Source organism: Cupressus sempervirens, chromosome 2 (genome assembly GCF_028749045.1).
Source record: "Cupressus sempervirens isolate cs-2001-9-10 chromosome 2, ASM2874904v1, whole genome shotgun sequence".
In the NCBI taxonomy this organism is placed as follows: domain Eukaryota; kingdom Viridiplantae; phylum Streptophyta; class Pinopsida; order Cupressales; family Cupressaceae; genus Cupressus; species Cupressus sempervirens.
In genome coordinates, this window is record NC_143119.1 from 486,408,164 (window position 1) to 486,425,001 (window position 16,838).

Genomic DNA, 16,838 nt, shown 5'->3' on the forward strand with positions numbered 1-16,838 from the left:
CAATATGAATCCATCTCTCATGAGAATAAATGGAACACTTAGCACTCGTTGGATCTAGGTGATGCTCACAGGGGTGAAGCACCGGGACTTCCTGGGAGGTCACTCATCCCAGTACTACTCCAGCTTGAGCGCGCTTAACTACGGAGTTTCCTCCATGGTTAAACCCAAAGCTTGCAACCCCATTTGCAAAACCTTCACCAAGTGTCGTGCCTTATGAACCATTCATTAGAAAGCCCCTTAAGCTCATCAATTGATAAGTAGGAGATAATTTCCGTAGCAGGTCAAATTTTGATATTGCTATTAGCATTTAACTGTGTGATTTTCAAGTCAAACTCATCGACCCATGTTTCATGAGTAGTAATTCAACATGAATCCATCTCTCATGAGAATAAATGGAACACTTAGCACTCATTGGATCTAGGTGATGCTCACGGGGGTGAAGCACTGGGACTTCCCGGGAGGTCACCCATCCCAGTACTACTCCAGCCTGAGCGCGCTTGGAGTTTCCTCCATGGTTAAACCCAAAGCTTGCAACCCCATTTGCAAAACCTTCACCAAGTGTCGTGCCTTATGAACCATTCATTAGAAAGCCCCTTGAGCTCATCAATTGATAAGTATGAGATAATTTCCACAGCAAGTCGAATTGTGATATTGCTATCAGGATTTAACTGTGTGATTTTTGAGTCAAACTCATTGACCCATGTTTCATTAGTAGGGATTCAACATGAATCCATCTCTCATGAGAATAAATGGAACACTTAGTACTCATTGGATCTAGGTGATGCTCATAGGGGTGAAGCATCGGGACTTCTTGCGAGGTCACCCATCCTAGTACTACTCCAGCCTGAGCGCACTTAACCACGGAGTTTCCTCCATGGTTAAACTCAAAGCTTGAAACCCCATTTGCAAAAGCTTCAAGTGTTGTGCCTTGTGAACCATTCATTAGAAAGCCCCAAAAGCTCATCAATTGATAAGTAGGAGATAATTTCCATAGCAAGTCAAATTGTGAGGCGGCACACTTGGTGAAGGTTTTGCAAATGGGGTTGCAAGCTTTGGGTTTAACCATGGAGGAAACTCTATAGTTAAGCGCGCTTAGGTTGGAGTAGTACTGGGATGGGTGACCTCCCAAGAAGTCCCTGTGCTTCACCCCTGTGAGCATCACCTAAATCCAATGAGTGCTAAGTGTTCCATTTATTCTCATGAGAGATGGATTCATGTCGAATCACTACTCATAAAACATGGGTCAAATGAGTTTGACTCAAAAATCACACAGTTAAATCTTGATAGCAATATCACAATTTGACTTGCTGTGGAAATTATCTCCTACTTATCAATTGATGAGCTTAAGGTGCTTTCTAATGAATGGTTCATAAGGCACGACACTTGGTGAAGGTTTTGCAAATGGAGTTGCAAGCTTTGGGTTTAACCATGGAGGAAACTCCATAGTTAAGCGCACTTAGGCTGGAGTAGTACTAGGATGGGTGACCTCTCGGGAAGTCTCGGTGCTTCACCCCTATGAGCATCACCTAGATCCAATTAGTGCTAAGTGTTCCATTTATTCTCATGAGAGATGGATTCATATTGAATCACTACTCATGAACATGGGTCAATGAGTTTTGACTCAAAAATCACACAGTTAAATCCAAATAGCAATATCACAACAATGTAGTGGCTGATGCGCTTTCCAAGAGACCTTTAGTGGTAGAATGTTGTACTATTTCTGAGATATTGACAGATTGGAAGTCCCAATTGTTGGTTGAGAATTCTAAGAATACTCAAGCATGTTAAATTATGGACGGATAGCTTCAGGACAATAGGTGCAAGGTAATCCATAATGTGATTTTTTATAAGAATAGGATCTATCTCGTATCAGGATCTAAAATCAAGGGTAAGATTATGGAAACTCTTCATGATGAACCATCAACAGGACACCCAAGTTTTTTCAAAACCTATAGACAGGTCAGGGAAATGTTTTCATGGAAGGGCCTCAAGGATGATGTCCTCTAGCATATCAGAGAATGCCGAACTTGTCAGTAGAACAAGTTAGAGCATGAGTTTCTAGCCAGGTTATTATAGCCTCTTCCTATTCCAGTGCAGAAATGGTAGAGTATCTCCATGGACTTTATTATAGGATTGCCGAGGGTGCAGGGCAGAGATTCCATTTTTGTGGTGGTGGACAGAGTGATGAAATTCGCTTATTTTTTTGACATAGCAGTAGATTGGTCGGCCTCTCAAGTAGTTGAGTTATTCTTTCAAGAGTTTTTTCGTCTACATGGTCTTCCTTGCACCATTGTGAGTGACAAAGATAACAAGTTCCTCAACACTTTTTGGCAGGAACTATTTAGATTGATAGGTACGAAGTTGATACCTAGCACGAGTTACCACCCCCAGACGGATGGGCAGACAGAGATAATAAACAAATGGGTGGAAGGTTATCTCTGGAGCTATGTAGCAGGGCAACAGAGGGCTTGGGTTAAGTGGTTATACCTAGGGGAGTATTGCTACAACTCCTCCTACCACATGTCCATACAAATGACTCCATTTCGAGCTCTCTATGGCAGCGAACCTCTATTTTTGTAGATCTAGCTTTGTTGGACAACAAGGCACCACTAGCTAGGGATTGGATACAAGATCAACATGACATTCTCATATCCCTTTGGGAGAACATTCTACAGGCTTAGAATCAGTAGGAGATGTATGTTGATCGTCGTCATACAGGGTGGAGTTTTGAGTTGGGTGACATGGTTTGAATTCGACTTCAACTGTACATACGTAGTTCCTTGAAGAAGAGTGGGTCATAAAAACTCTAGCCTAATTTTTTTGGTCCCTATTGCATTACTTGGAGAGTTGGGGAGGTCGCTTATGAGCTGGACTTGCCAGATGATAGCATAATTCATAACATTTTCCACGTTTCTTGCCTCAAGAAAGTGATTGGCCAGCATGTAGTACCCTCCATTGGATTGCCCCCACTTGATGAGGAAGGGAAGCTAGTATTAGCTCCAACAGAGGTAATAGAGGTCAGAGAAAGGAAGTTGTGCAACAGGTCCATCAAGGAATATCTGATTTGCTGGAAGGATTTACCATATGAAGATGCCACTTGGGAAAGTGAGTCAATCCTGTAGCATTCGACATTGAGATTGCTTGAGGGCAAGCAATCCCGGGAAGGGAGGACTGTAATGTCCCCTTCTACGTGCTAAACCTAATGACGCCTAGTTGGTCTATCTTTCCATCCGGATAGGCTAACGACATTTGTTTTTGGATGCCGGCCAGTCACAAAAGTCTTTTGGTTTCAATAGAGGAGATATTTAAGTGGGAAATTCTAAGGTTAAAGTCACATTGCTTTATTAAGTTAATTTATAAAGTACTTTATTATTTAAAGTCACTTTATGACTTAAGTGACTAAAAGACAAAACAAGCTTTTATCCCACATAACTAAGTTGTACGCATCTCCCCTCACTTCAAGGTTATAACAGAAAGCAATTGCTTTGGGATTTTTACCATGAATATATGTTATTATTCAAATCCTAAAAGGTTGCTTAAATGTGATTGCTAGTTTTGAGGACAAAACCCCTTGAAACAGTAAAGGAAGTTGGACAAACTCCCAGCTACTCCTGGAGATTACTTTTAGGTCAGTAGTGTAATTGGTAGAGTGATGTGTTGCTTGGAAGTAGGATTTCCCAGTCGTCGGATTTCTCTCTATAAGCAAGGTGGGAAACGTAGGAGTAATTAGAGAGGGAGAGCTACGCAAGATAGACAGACAGGTACGGTTGAAGATAAATTATCAGTTAGACTGCACAATATCAGTGTAGAATAATAGCAGAGAAGCTTCAGTTCAACCGGCTGTTGTCTATTGTACGTGGTTAGGAAGTAGCTCGACCTTGGAGGATGATGGTGGGAGTTGCAGGTGAAGTAAAGTGATACAAAAGTCTTTTGCTGAGGGTCGATATTGGCAGCAAGAGGAAATTGATATCCACATCGTGTGACCAGTAGCAAGGTTAAACACTAATATTTGATGGGTCATGAATCGAGACTAACAGGCAGTGGACATACCAGGCCAAAGACTCACACTAGAGTCTCCATACCCGTGCTGCAAGCTCATCACACAGTGGTATTCCCATATCCAATCACGGGAATTGTTGCGAGTAACAACTAGACCAGGACAATGCGGAATGGGAGTAGTGTTGCAACGTGGATAGTAACAATCCAACTTCAGGTGACGGATTTGATCTCTGGTGATCACAGCCCGTGCAAACCAAACACCAACTACGACATTCGGCCATGAAGGAACTCGGGTCAGTGTACTACATTATCTTGACTTGGTGACAAATTATATTGTGAGTAGAAAGGATTAAACCATTGTTTCATTCTGAATATTGGATCAATGCAATATGAAAGCATTGAGTCTAAATTACTTATGTCATTGTAAGTTTGGAGGTAGACATCTGATGTATTAAATAACCTTGTTAAAACTCTGTCACTAATATAGAAAGAATACTTCAGTAGCACTAGCATGTTCAGTGTGTAGTTTGTATATCGACTATTTGTTGAAATTCCTTAAGTATAAATTTCATCTCTTCAGCCAAATTAAGGGTCTGAATATTACAAGCTTTCTGAATAACCCTTGCAAGAGAGAAACTGAAATCTGAATCATAAAACAAAGATACCAAATAAATGAGTCTCTTCTCCTTTTATCCACACTTTCAAAGTCAATTTTAATATTATATGAATATTTCCTTAAATTTTCTAATGTCCCAAAAAGGGGACATTACACTTCTTCATGAAGAAATAATTGAGCAGCATTATGGTCACATATAGATTCATTAAAGGAGCCTATCTCCTCATGGGGTCTATCGATAATAATCCCTACATCACCTACCAAGAGCTTAGAATACATTTTCCCTGAAGCAATGTGTTTTTCTTCCTTTCTAGGAGGGTTGTCAATATCTTCATGTCTCAAACTCTTTGTTGGAGTGATCTGAATGCCAAGTTAAGGCTGCTGCTATGTTATAATGGGAATCAACTAGCATACTAGAAAATGCATCGTGATCACCTAAGGGATTCATTTGTTTATGATCCATACTAATCTCATGTTCTGCATCAAGGGAAGTCATGCTTCTCTCTCCTTTAGTATCCTTTCGTGAATCTGCTCTCAAAGATGATGGAGCCTCATGTGAGTCACTCTCGAATGCTGTCATTTTGTTCTTGTGAGCTGAATCTGTATTTTTATCCAACTCTTCATGAAAATTTTTGTATACATCCTTTGTATTTCCTTTTTTTTTATGAGCAGCTAATTTGAATTTGTAGATTCCAAATCATCATCACCCTTTTCTGGAACAATCATAAATTGTGCAAAGGAAAGATGGTCATGTATCTTCTGAGGAATAGTATAATACTTATGGTGGCTGCTCATAATTGCATCATTTGTTGTCAAGGCATGAGGTCTCTTACTTGCACCTGTAGATGAAGATGGAACCTTAGGGAGTCCAAATTTCTTGGAAAGTGTGTTATTTAAACACTGCAATTGACGACTGATTTTCTGTTGTGTTTGCCCCAGGTCTTTTCATACTTGTGTATTGCTAAATAATCTTGCCATTATGATCTATCCTGCTGATCAAACTAAGAACCAATTTTGAGTGGGATTCATGCTTTGTTGTTGTTTGATCTTGGGCACCCATTTTGAGCGTGATTCATGCTTTGTTGTTGTTCGATCTTGGACACCCATTTTGAGTGGGATTCATGCATTGTTGTTTATCTTCTAGGTAGTACAGTGCATTGAGTTAGGATTTGATGCTCTATATTTGTTAAAGCACATTTTTTGGTAATTTTGAATTGTTGTCATTGATGTGGCTAAAGCTTTGTCCTAAGTCTCTTGTGCACCCTCATTATTATTTTCAGCAATTTCCTGTGGATCCAAATCATCTAAGTTCCTAAACTTTTTGTTAGATTCAGCCATGCAAAGTTAAATCAGGATTTGTTTCAAGAACTTCAGCACAATTATCAAATTGTATCCTCCATATATGCATTATGCTAAAAATGAACATCATCACAATCGAAAGGCAATTCATCTTGTGTAGGATCTTTATCATACTTAAGTATCAACACACTTGAATCCCATGCGACAATAGGCAGATTACTTTGTTTAGAGAAAAAGTATTTACTATTTTCTTCATGAATGGTTGACTTGCTGAATAAGTTGGTTTGAAAATCTCCACAGGTTTGGTTTGAAAACCAAACTGAAAGTCATTTGAATGCCCTTAGCCAGAGTGTGAAAAGAATCCATCATACAAAGCTTATTTGAAGTCACTGAGTCCTTTTTCCGAAAGTTTGTTTTAACCACTCTCTTCCTCCACAAGGATATTAGTATTCTCATCACAAGAAACATCATGCAAGTCATTAGTCTTAGTAGCATCTCCAAATAAATTTGAAACTGGATACGGTGCCTGCTATTATGTCCTTTTCTTTTTGCATTACCTCAACCTTATTAGTTGCGCGCATGTCCAAAGAGTCCTCATGAAGGTCAGTCACAAAGTCATGTATCAGAACACCATCTTCATTATTTGCTATTGCTTTTAGCACCTTAATTGCAGCCTCTTATGTTTGTATTTTATCACTGTTGTGTACTCCTTAATGTCAGGTTCCTTCATTGGATTAGAGAGTTCTTGCATTAACTCAAGCATAGATTTCTCTAACTGTAGACATGATGCTGAAACCAACCATCTGAAAAATGATAACAAGCAACCACTATCCAATAGGCTGGTAAAAAGTCCTTGTACTCTGATACCACTGTAATAACTAACCTTGATTTTATTTTGAAATCTATGGTGCAAAATATAATCTAATGAAGAGTACCTTGCTGATTGTTAGCTCAATGACATGCACAATGATAAAGCCACCTATGCAATTGCTCTCAATAGTAAACTAGATAAATTGGCGGTTGGTCACCATCGCCATTCAGTGAGTACATTAGCATAAATAAGAAGAGGAAAATTACATCTAACTAGATGAAGTGTGTGTTTGTCACCATCACCACTCAATCAGTAAACTAGCATATATAGTATCATAGCATTACAAGAGAGATTCTTTCTTCATATTAAACGTATGATAACTCAATACCAATATCAAAAGAAGTATGATAAGAAAACTGGAATCAGGCTTCTGATATTAAAACAGAATCTGAAATTATCTTCCAAAATCATAAAAGTCTGTTTAGAACTGTTGCCAGCACTAAGCAAGGCATTATATGGACATAGGCGATCTTTTGGAATGATAGAATATGTTACTAGCTCCTCTAAGTTTGGTCCAACTTTTTTTTTTTTGTGAACAATTGTATTAAACTCAGTTGACGACCACTGTCCAATCCTCATAAATAAGCCTTAACCTTTCCTTACCAAACCCATGTGCTAACACGAAGGCGGCACCCACTTCTAGGGCCGATTGGCATAATTAATTCAATTCCTTACCAAAGATGATCAATGACTACTCAAAATGCATCGCCCTACACAAAGGAATACTTGGAAATAATACCCATAATGATAGCAGGTTTGATCACTGTAATATGAGCCAAAGTTCGATTTGTAGCTACTTAATAAAAGCACATCAGCACTCAGAAAAAGCATCTGACCATTACCAAACTTCAATAACACTTCAAAAAGTATCACATTACACCTAAACCAAGAAGCCGACATCAGAAAAATAAAAATATCTTCATCTTTACCAAATCCAAAAACAACCATAAAGCCAATATCATTGTAAGTCTCAAAACAAGTACACCAATCAGATAGAGTGGTCAAAACTAACGAACAAGAAGAGGGTTTTCATCCTCAACCAACAAAGGAACTCCATGAGCTCATTCGAACAACATTTTATAAAATTGTCAAATCATTAATTACCAAATGAGAATATAAAGAGTGAGGACAACCTTCTTTCAGTTTGAATTCATTTGTCTCCAAAACAACATTTTCCTAGAGCTCTCAAAGTAGAACATTAAACTTTACTGTCAATATTGGCATCCACTTTGGAGCCAACAAAACAATCTTTTAAAATATTAAAATAGCTCCATACCTTGGTGTCCACTTGATGAAGTCCATTCTTATCTTTTTAAACAACTTAAAGTCACCAATTTACTATGCGATGCTCACGGGGGTCTTTTATGAACCCATTACCCTTACTTAAGTGATGGAATAACCTTATAATTGATAAGTAGGATATAATTTCCACAGCAAGTCAAATTGTGATAGTGCTATCAGGATTTAACTGTGTGATTTTGAGTCAAACTCACACAGTTAAATCCTGATAGCAATATCACAACCTTATAATTGTTTTAAGTGATAAAAATCAAATATCTCTTTGAAAACATTAGAGCTCACCAAGGCCAAAACTAGCACTTACTAAAAATAAAATAGCAAGAAGTGCCCAAACCGTAAAATTGAAAATGCACTAAAATGGAGAGGAGAAGAAGCTATGATAAACAACCAAAATAAGTTCTATAAATATTAACTGTTAAAATTAGCCATCAAAAATAGCAAGTCAGCCAAAACTTGCAAATGACCAATTGGAGTCTAGCTTGGCACTTACTAAATGTAGTGTCCCAGACAAGTTGCTTGGAATCATTCTAGAAAGTGTTGTTCATCTCCCTTTATTCAATACATTGGCGACACCAACCCAAAAAGCCAACACCAACTCTACTACAAGTGAATGTCCTGTATATTTCCTTTCAACGAGCAATTTTTAAACACAAACGTATTTGCAAGGATGGATTAAAACAATTTTTTTTACTATCATGGGCAGCTGGACTAATATTTGGCATTGGTTATTCATTGGGAGGCCATATAAATAATTGGGCCTTCTAGTGTTGTGCAAGTTGCGATAGCTTCAGTATGCATGTGCAAGTTAACTAGTTTGATGGTTAAAATCATTTACCAATACATTTATTGGACTACATGCTATGTGCATGATTTGAAAGAGATTGGAAAAACAGATTTGGTGAAGATAGTGATGGCTGAAATAGAGATGTCCAAATGTTTTGTATGTAATCACCAATATTTCTCACATTAGTGTAGTGTTTTTAAAGAAAAAATTCTTCAAACCAGTAAAGAGTAGATATGTTAGCTATTTCATTTTTCTTGGAGGTGTTGGAGGTTTTACCATCCATGGTGGGTTTGCGGAGAGTGGAAGACGTGGATTGAATCAAAGATTGAAGAAGCAAAAAAGGCAAGACAAAAGGAGCTTGATGATTCTTGTGGCCCACTATCAAGTTAGACGTTCTTTACTTAATTTTGTTTGTGTTGGGATAGATGTGTTGTTCACCTTGCATATTGTTATAATGTAAAAAATTATATTCTTTATGGTGCCCCTAGGGGTATGTGCATCATAAAAAGTAAAATGAGGGGGATGATGGTTTTGTAAGCTTATGGTATTGGACTTGTGGTTCATGTAATACCACTTGTGATAGCTTTATTTCTATAAATAAGTACATGAGTAGTTGTTGAGATTGACTAGGTTGGCTCTCATAAATTTTTGCTTGGCTTAGCTTGACTGAGCATTTCTTGTAGGTTGTGTGTGTGAGGAGAGCAAGCATAGATTAGGATGTGCCATACATGATTCTTATTTGCTTGACCACATGAAGTGCAAGTAGGGGGTTCAATCTTTAAAGGTATTCATGTAGATTCTAGAATTGTATTGCAGTATTTGTTCATGAGATATACATAGTGCTTTTGGTGGTTGGGTTTTTCCCTTTTGAGTGTTCTCAAGGTACATTTTGTGTCATCTTGATGGTATGTTTGTCTAGTCATTTTGCATTGTGAATTCTGAATACGTGTTTGCATATTTTCTGTCATGATGCTATGTGGAATTAGTTTATTGTGAATATAAATTTCCTTTCAATTTATATTTTCTTTTAATTTTTAATTTCTATTTAAAAATTAATATTGTTAATATTTTTTTCTTATAAATGTTCCTTGTTGATAGATTTGCTTTTCTTATATCACTTGCTATGGGGACGATCAGGCATGCCAATATAAGCTCTTCTAACTTTGGGGGCATCTATGAGACTTTGGACAACATGCTTGATCAAATGAGGCAAGCAATTTGATATAAGGATCGTGATTACAATTGTATGGAAAGCATATTAGGCCTCTTGTCATAGAAGAGGTAGAAATTGCTGCCTATGTTCCTAATTTCAAGTTGTATGTAGCTAGATTGAACATGGCTGCTTTTGATGATGATGATGATGATGACATAAAAAAGGGCTTTATGAAGGCCATTTGGAAAATATGTAGTGCTGAAGATGGAGGTTGTGTTTGGGATAGTGGAATAAATTTATCAAGCTTTAAGGTTGCACATTTATAAACAAGAGGATATGGTAGGATCACACTTGCATGAAAAGTATATGGTGAATATGGCATGAGAAGGATATTAAAGTTCAGGGAGCTTCCATTTTACTACTGCTAACGCTAGTTTGTTTACTACAAAGAGGAATTGGTCCTTCTATAGCCTTGTCCACTCAATAAAAATAAATAAACATATGTTTAGAAGAGTAGAGAATCTAGTTATAATTCAGTGCCTTGAGACTTCAATATTGATAGATTCTGGTTGCCTATTGGGATGTTGATCATAAAAATATGAGGTAGATTGAGGAGGAGCAACCAAGATTGGTTGGGGTTGCATTGGACAAGACATAGCTAGAGCCATATAGTGAGCTAGATTCATAGAGCTCTATTGATATTTATAGTTTAGATTAACTATAGTTGTATTTAGTTGTAGTTATACTAAATATTTTTATGGTGCCATGTTTATTGAAAAATTTGAGTTTGAAGTTTGAATGATGAAATTAAAAGTTTCTTTCTTACTGATTATTTGTTTTTGCTATACTACTATTGTAATCACTATCAATGACATGGACAATGAATCATGATACATTTTACAATATGACAAAATTTTAGTTTAAATTCTCTATTACTGCCACACTACTATAATCCTATTATTCATCAATTCAACCATGTCTATTACTTTAAGAATCTTTGATATAATTTTAATATTGAATTTGATACATTATATGAATGTACAAAATTTTGACTACATATTGTATCTCCTTCTATGTATAAATTTTAAAACTTTCCATCTTTATACTTACTTCCAATCTTCACTTCACTTTCAATGGTTTCAAGATTGAGATTGTCTTAGCTTAAACCTACTTAGGGGTCATGTTTTCTTGCCCCTGCTTTTCTTGCCCCTGCTTTAGTCTGAGGCCTCCTATCCAGTCACATATCTACAAAGGGATTGGTTCCTTTCGCTTTTGGAGAGATGTGCTTCTGTCATCGCTTCCAAGACATTTCATCCAAGATGACACCTATTGACACTCGTGTGTCCCATGGTTCTCTATGGGTATGTGGTTTTGATATTTTCTCCTAGAGTGTAATTGGACCTCTATTGAGCGGGTCATGATCCTTCTCCTTTGATGGTTTATCAGATGCAAATGGTCCACACCTCATATTATTGTTCTTGCTAAGTTTGGGTCCAACCCCTTCATGCTTGAGGCCATTTTTGACCTTGTTTGGTTCCTCCATTGTCTTCGTGTCCACACCTCATAGTATTGTTCTTGCTGAGTTTGGGGCAGACCCCTTCATGCTTGAAGCTGTTTTTGACCTTGTTTGGTTCCTCCATCATCTTCATGGCTTCCTTGATTTCGAGGAGGGTCGCCAGAGATATCCCCGCCTTGCCTAATGTTCGTTGGAGTCCCTTGTTCTCTCTGCTACTCCTTCGAATTGGTCTTGTTGGTGGTTTGTTGTAGCTGCCTCCCTTCCAAGTACTATTGGGATCTCAATTGACCACCTTCCTCTGTTCTAGCATGCTTTGGGTGCCTCTCCCCACCTTTCCCCCTAGATAGGATATGAACAAATGCATCAGAGATGATATCTATAGACAATACACTAACACCATTTTTGTTGACCCTCATTTGGGGCTTTGTCCAAAGATGGCATTCTATGCTGAGCACTTTTTAGAGGTTCAGGATGGTATCATTGTTTGGCTTTATACACTTCAAGTAACTGGCAACACTCCCTAAGGATTCCTCTTGGGTCTTTTAAAGTTGGTTCCTATCATCTCCATGTTGAGACTGGCCACTTGTTGGATAGAGCTGACAGGTTATGTCAACTATGCACTCATAGCGAGGTAGAGTTGGTGGATCACTTCATCTTCAGTTGCCCTATATATTATGACAGTAGAGGCAGGTTTTATTGTCTCTTAAAAGAGTTTTGCTCCATCTTATCCTTCTTCAAATACATGGATCAACATTGTGTGGCCCTTTATCTTCAAGAGGCTACTTGTTTGTGGGTCACTCTTTTCAGCACCCCCTATGCTCTTTATTGGATTAGCTCATTACCTCTTTTATCTTAGAGGTGGTTCTTGGCATCAAAAGGCACTTGGACCTGCCTTCCCAACCCAACTCTGTGAGATCCAAGAGATCCTATTTACAAAGATCGTGATCTATCCCCTCTTCTTGTAGGAGATGCCTCTAGAGGCAAGAACACTGTCGACATCACCCCAATGCCACTACCGAATCTGCAGACTATCCCTTTTTTTAGGGGTTTTTCTTTGTCTCCTCGGCTTCTTAGCTTTGTTAGGCATGCTGGGGTTACCATCTTGCCCCTTCCACCCCCTTTGGCTTGTTGGGGTCTCAGTCTCAGTTTGTTCCTTCCCTTTCTTTTTTCTTTTTGGTTTCTGGTGACCGTTTGGTGCTCCTGTTGGGTTTTCTTTGTTGTTCCCTCAGTCCCTTTGACCCTTTTGTGGTTACTTGTTGGACATTAATTTTTCTTTTCTTTATCTTTATCTTATCTATATAGATATGGACATAGACATAGACATAGACATAGATATAACTACCATCCCAAACTTGGTCTGCCATTTGTATGTTTCACTGTCAACTACATCTCTATTCCCAAAACATTGTGGAATAGAGTTATCTTTTGTTTTACCAATTTTTTCTGCTTTGAGTAGTACTTATGTAAGCATTGGAATGTTTGACTTAATTCAAGCGACCTCTATCATGCTTATAGCTTTAACAAAATCATAATTTGATCCACTTTGTAATTGCATTAATGCTGTTTCTACGAGTATACTTCTTGCAAGTTTGTTAAGTTATTTGGAGAGTAGGATTTAACTTTAAACATTAGATATCATTAAGCAGAATTTCTTTATATGTCTTCTATGTTGATTGAGTCAGGAAATCTCTCCTTTGAAATTTTTATTGGACTTTAAAATGCTTTTGTGTTGCTCGAGGTAAATACTCATAGAGTTGGACTAGTTTTAATTTTGTTATATTATATATATCACTTCTAAGGACTTTTACTGCCATTGCAACATCTAATTTTTGCTTTGCTTTGGTAGGTGTTTGCCATGATGTCCTTTATGTCTCTTGTGATGAACAACAGATCCATATATTTCAACTCTATTCGAGAAATGTGAGTATTAAAATTCAAAAGAAAACTCTGCTTTTTTTATCGATTTCAGGTTCTATATCACTTTTTCTAGCATTCCTATCTTGCAACATTGGCTTACCTTCGATGCTATGTATTTGTATGGCTGGCTTTGGCTGGTGCCTTGCTAATACTAGCCAAACAAGATATTTTAGGAAATGTGGGGATGTATTTTAAGTGTGATGAATATGAGCAGGACCTTATAATCATGTTTTACATTTATGTAACCATATGCAGGTACGAGGCATGGGTTATATATAATTTTCTTTCACTATGTCTTGCATGGTTAGGAGGCCCAGGGGTTGTGGTCACAAGCCTCTGTGGACGCTCACTGAAGCCATCCGTGTGTCTCATGACATGCTGTTTTCCTCCCATGCCTCTTGATGGGTTTGTATAACCTCTCATTGTTTTGCTTGGTTGTGCTAAAAATTGCCTGTACATTGTCTTTTTCCAGTTAAGTCCATTTCGTTTGATCATATTTTCCTTTTATATAAGAAACTTATTAGACAAGTTTTCTTTCTTACAGGCGTTTCATTCGACGGTGCAAGCAAGGTGGTTTGCAATTTGTCATTCTGAAACCAATCCTTCTAGTGATTACCTTTGTGTTGTATGCAAAAGGATTGTACAAGGATGGGAATTTTGCTACAAACCAAGGCTACTTATATGTGACAATTATCTACACAGTATCATATTCTTTGGCATTGTATGCATTGTTTTTATTTTATGCGGCATGCAAAGATCTTCTCCAACCCTTTAAGCCGGTTCCAAAGTTTGTAATCATCAAGTCAGTTGTTTTTCTTACGTATTGGCAGGTAACAACTTCTGGGAACCCTTTTATTTCTTAGATATAGTATCTTGTGTAAATTGTTTATTGAGTCTTTTTTATTCATTAGTTAAATAGCAATTTTTTTGTTTTCTGCTAAATTTACGCATTCAATATTTATGCTTAAAATTCAAAATAAGATGAAAAGATCTAGTCATTTATGGCATGCGATTAATCATCATAACATCCCCAACACAACTTGGGAAATATTTTGAAACGCTTAATGCATTGAACCTTATCCAATCAGAGCTATTAAAGTGACTGATGAGGTTTTTTAACTTTAAAAGAAAAAAAAATGATTAAGATCAGAGCCTATAAACTGAATACTTTCATCTGAAAATTTCAAGTAGAGTCTAAAATATGTAAGGTATCTGACTAATATCTATCAAGAAAAATAGAAGTTAAAAGCCAAAACTCCAAATGTTAAAAGTGACTTAAAACTATCAATATTTGGAACCAACACATCGATATTAAATAGAAAATCCTGAATAAGAATAAAGCATCCTATTGATAGAACATGCCAAAAATAGGAAATAAGGCTTCTGAGTTAATTGAAGGGTTTGGTTGCTACTCTGACCAATGTGAAGGGCAGTATGAATGATAGATATCACATTATATTCAATTATTCAGATTACAAAAGAGAAAAGGTCCTGAAAGACATGACCTTACGTCAGGTTAGAGTAAACAAGCCACTTTGTAGACTTAACTGAGATACAACCTATTATCGTTTACCTGCCAAACTCTGCCCAGCAGCCTGAATGTATTGAATGTGGACACATTGACCGAAATGGTGGGTACACCTAACAAGGGGTATTGGTGGATTTATTGTCTAAAAACGAGGGTTAGCTTATAAAATCCAAAAGTGATTTTCTTGGTTACATTGAAAATTTTGACTTGATCTGCTACCAAACAGTGTCATTAGCAATGACATCCGAACAAATAACTTCATCTTCAAACCATTTGATGGGTCATAACATTTAGGCTCATGGTATGTTACCATGTTATTATACTAGCTTTTATATAAGTTGCATGCATACTTCGGAGCCCCACACTAAATGATGGGCTTAACATGTTAATGTGCAGAGTTTATGCAGACTAATTACAAAATTTGAGAATTCAAATTAGTAGTGCCCCATTTAAATTTGCCACTAAATGTAAAACATAACACAGCCATACATCACAATAAAAACAGTATAAGGATAAGAGAATGAATTTTGATGAGAACTGCTCATTATAATTAGGAAGTAGGATACAATAGAAATACAATCCTCCCAGTATTGATGGATCCGTAAAATAGTGATAATGTGCTTGCTATACCCTGACAATTCATAGCATCAATCTGATGATGATCCTTTTGTTTTCCTTTCTGCATTCCAACTTGATTGCTTTTAGATGGAAATATGTGTTGTGTAGTCACTTTAATGGATCCACTTCAAAAGTTTAATGCCAGGATGGAAATTGAACTTTTGATGCCTTGATGTGTGATTAGAAAGTAGGAGACAAGCAAAGAAGTGTATTTCTTATTGTAAATAGTAGATGAGACAGCAAATTAATACCTTCTAGTTATTTTTTGCTTTAGTACATTCTTTTTCTTTCTTTTGTTGGCCCAGGTTCATAATCAATCTGAGATAATTTGTGTGGGCCTTTGTGTTTAAGTTTCCCCTTTTCGCTTGTGTTCCTTCCATTTTCACTCCAGTTAAAATTTCAAGTCAGAAAAAATTAATTAGCTGTGTTTTGTTGGTTTTCTTGATTGCTTTTAGAACCCATGTTGAGTTGTCGACACCCAATGTGGTTCTTGTATCCTTCTCCAAATTTATTTATCTTTTGTGGTTAGCATTTTGTAGAGGTTCGAAAATCTCTAGTGGGAGTCGACAAGGCATCCGCAACCTTCTTGGAGTCAGATATAGGTCTTTTAACCACTTCAATTTCTTTTGGTTAAGCCTTCTTTAGTATATCTTGAAGTTTCAAAAACTCTACCTAGAATCAACAAGGTTTTCATAACCTTTTTAGTATTCAACTTTGGTATCCTTACCTTATCGTTTCAATTCTAAAATGCTCAGGTCTTTGCGTGTCAATAAGTTTAGAAGGTTCTAGAACCTCTATGGGCTCTCAAAGAGGTTTTCACAACCTTATTGTAAGGTGACATTTTTTTTTCTAACTTACTAAATTCTCGAACTTTGAAGCTCGTTGGAGTTTGGAGTAGGTTGTGAAACCTCATTTGCCTCCCGACAAGGTTTTTAGTGTCTCACCACCTTGCCGGAGCTTGATAGGGTTTATCAAATCTTTCGAAGAGTGAAAAGATGACAACTTTTATAAAGGCTCGTTGATGTGTAGAGGAAGTTCAAAAACTTGTGTTGGCTCTTGACAAGGTTCTCACAGCCTTGTGGGAGCTTGAAATACTTTAAGAACTTATTGAAAATAAAATTAAAGCTTGGGGGAGAAGGTGTTCTTGCCAGAAAGATCAGAAAGAGATGAAAATAAATACAAAGTGTGTTGGTGTGTCGATGAATTGAATTGTTTTTGAAACCTCTAAGAGCCAATGT

The 16,838-nt window shown here is 37.2% G+C and overlaps 1 protein-coding gene across 4 annotated transcripts in view; it reads left to right on the forward strand.

Moving 5' to 3' along the window:
- The window catches only part of LOC149573140 (uncharacterized), an 89,935-nt gene that overhangs the window by 12,988 nt on the left and 60,109 nt on the right, over positions 1 to 16,838 (forward strand). For all 4 annotated transcript variants that reach the window (XM_089814321.1, XM_089814323.1, XM_089814322.1 and 1 more), the window contains exons 2-4: positions 13,384 to 13,457; positions 13,710 to 13,859; positions 13,999 to 14,284. In XM_089814321.1, coding sequence (XP_089670447.1) covers positions 13,384 to 13,457; positions 13,710 to 13,859; positions 13,999 to 14,284 — 510 coding nt within the window. The remainder of the gene's footprint in view (positions 1 to 13,383; positions 13,458 to 13,709; positions 13,860 to 13,998; positions 14,285 to 16,838) is intronic.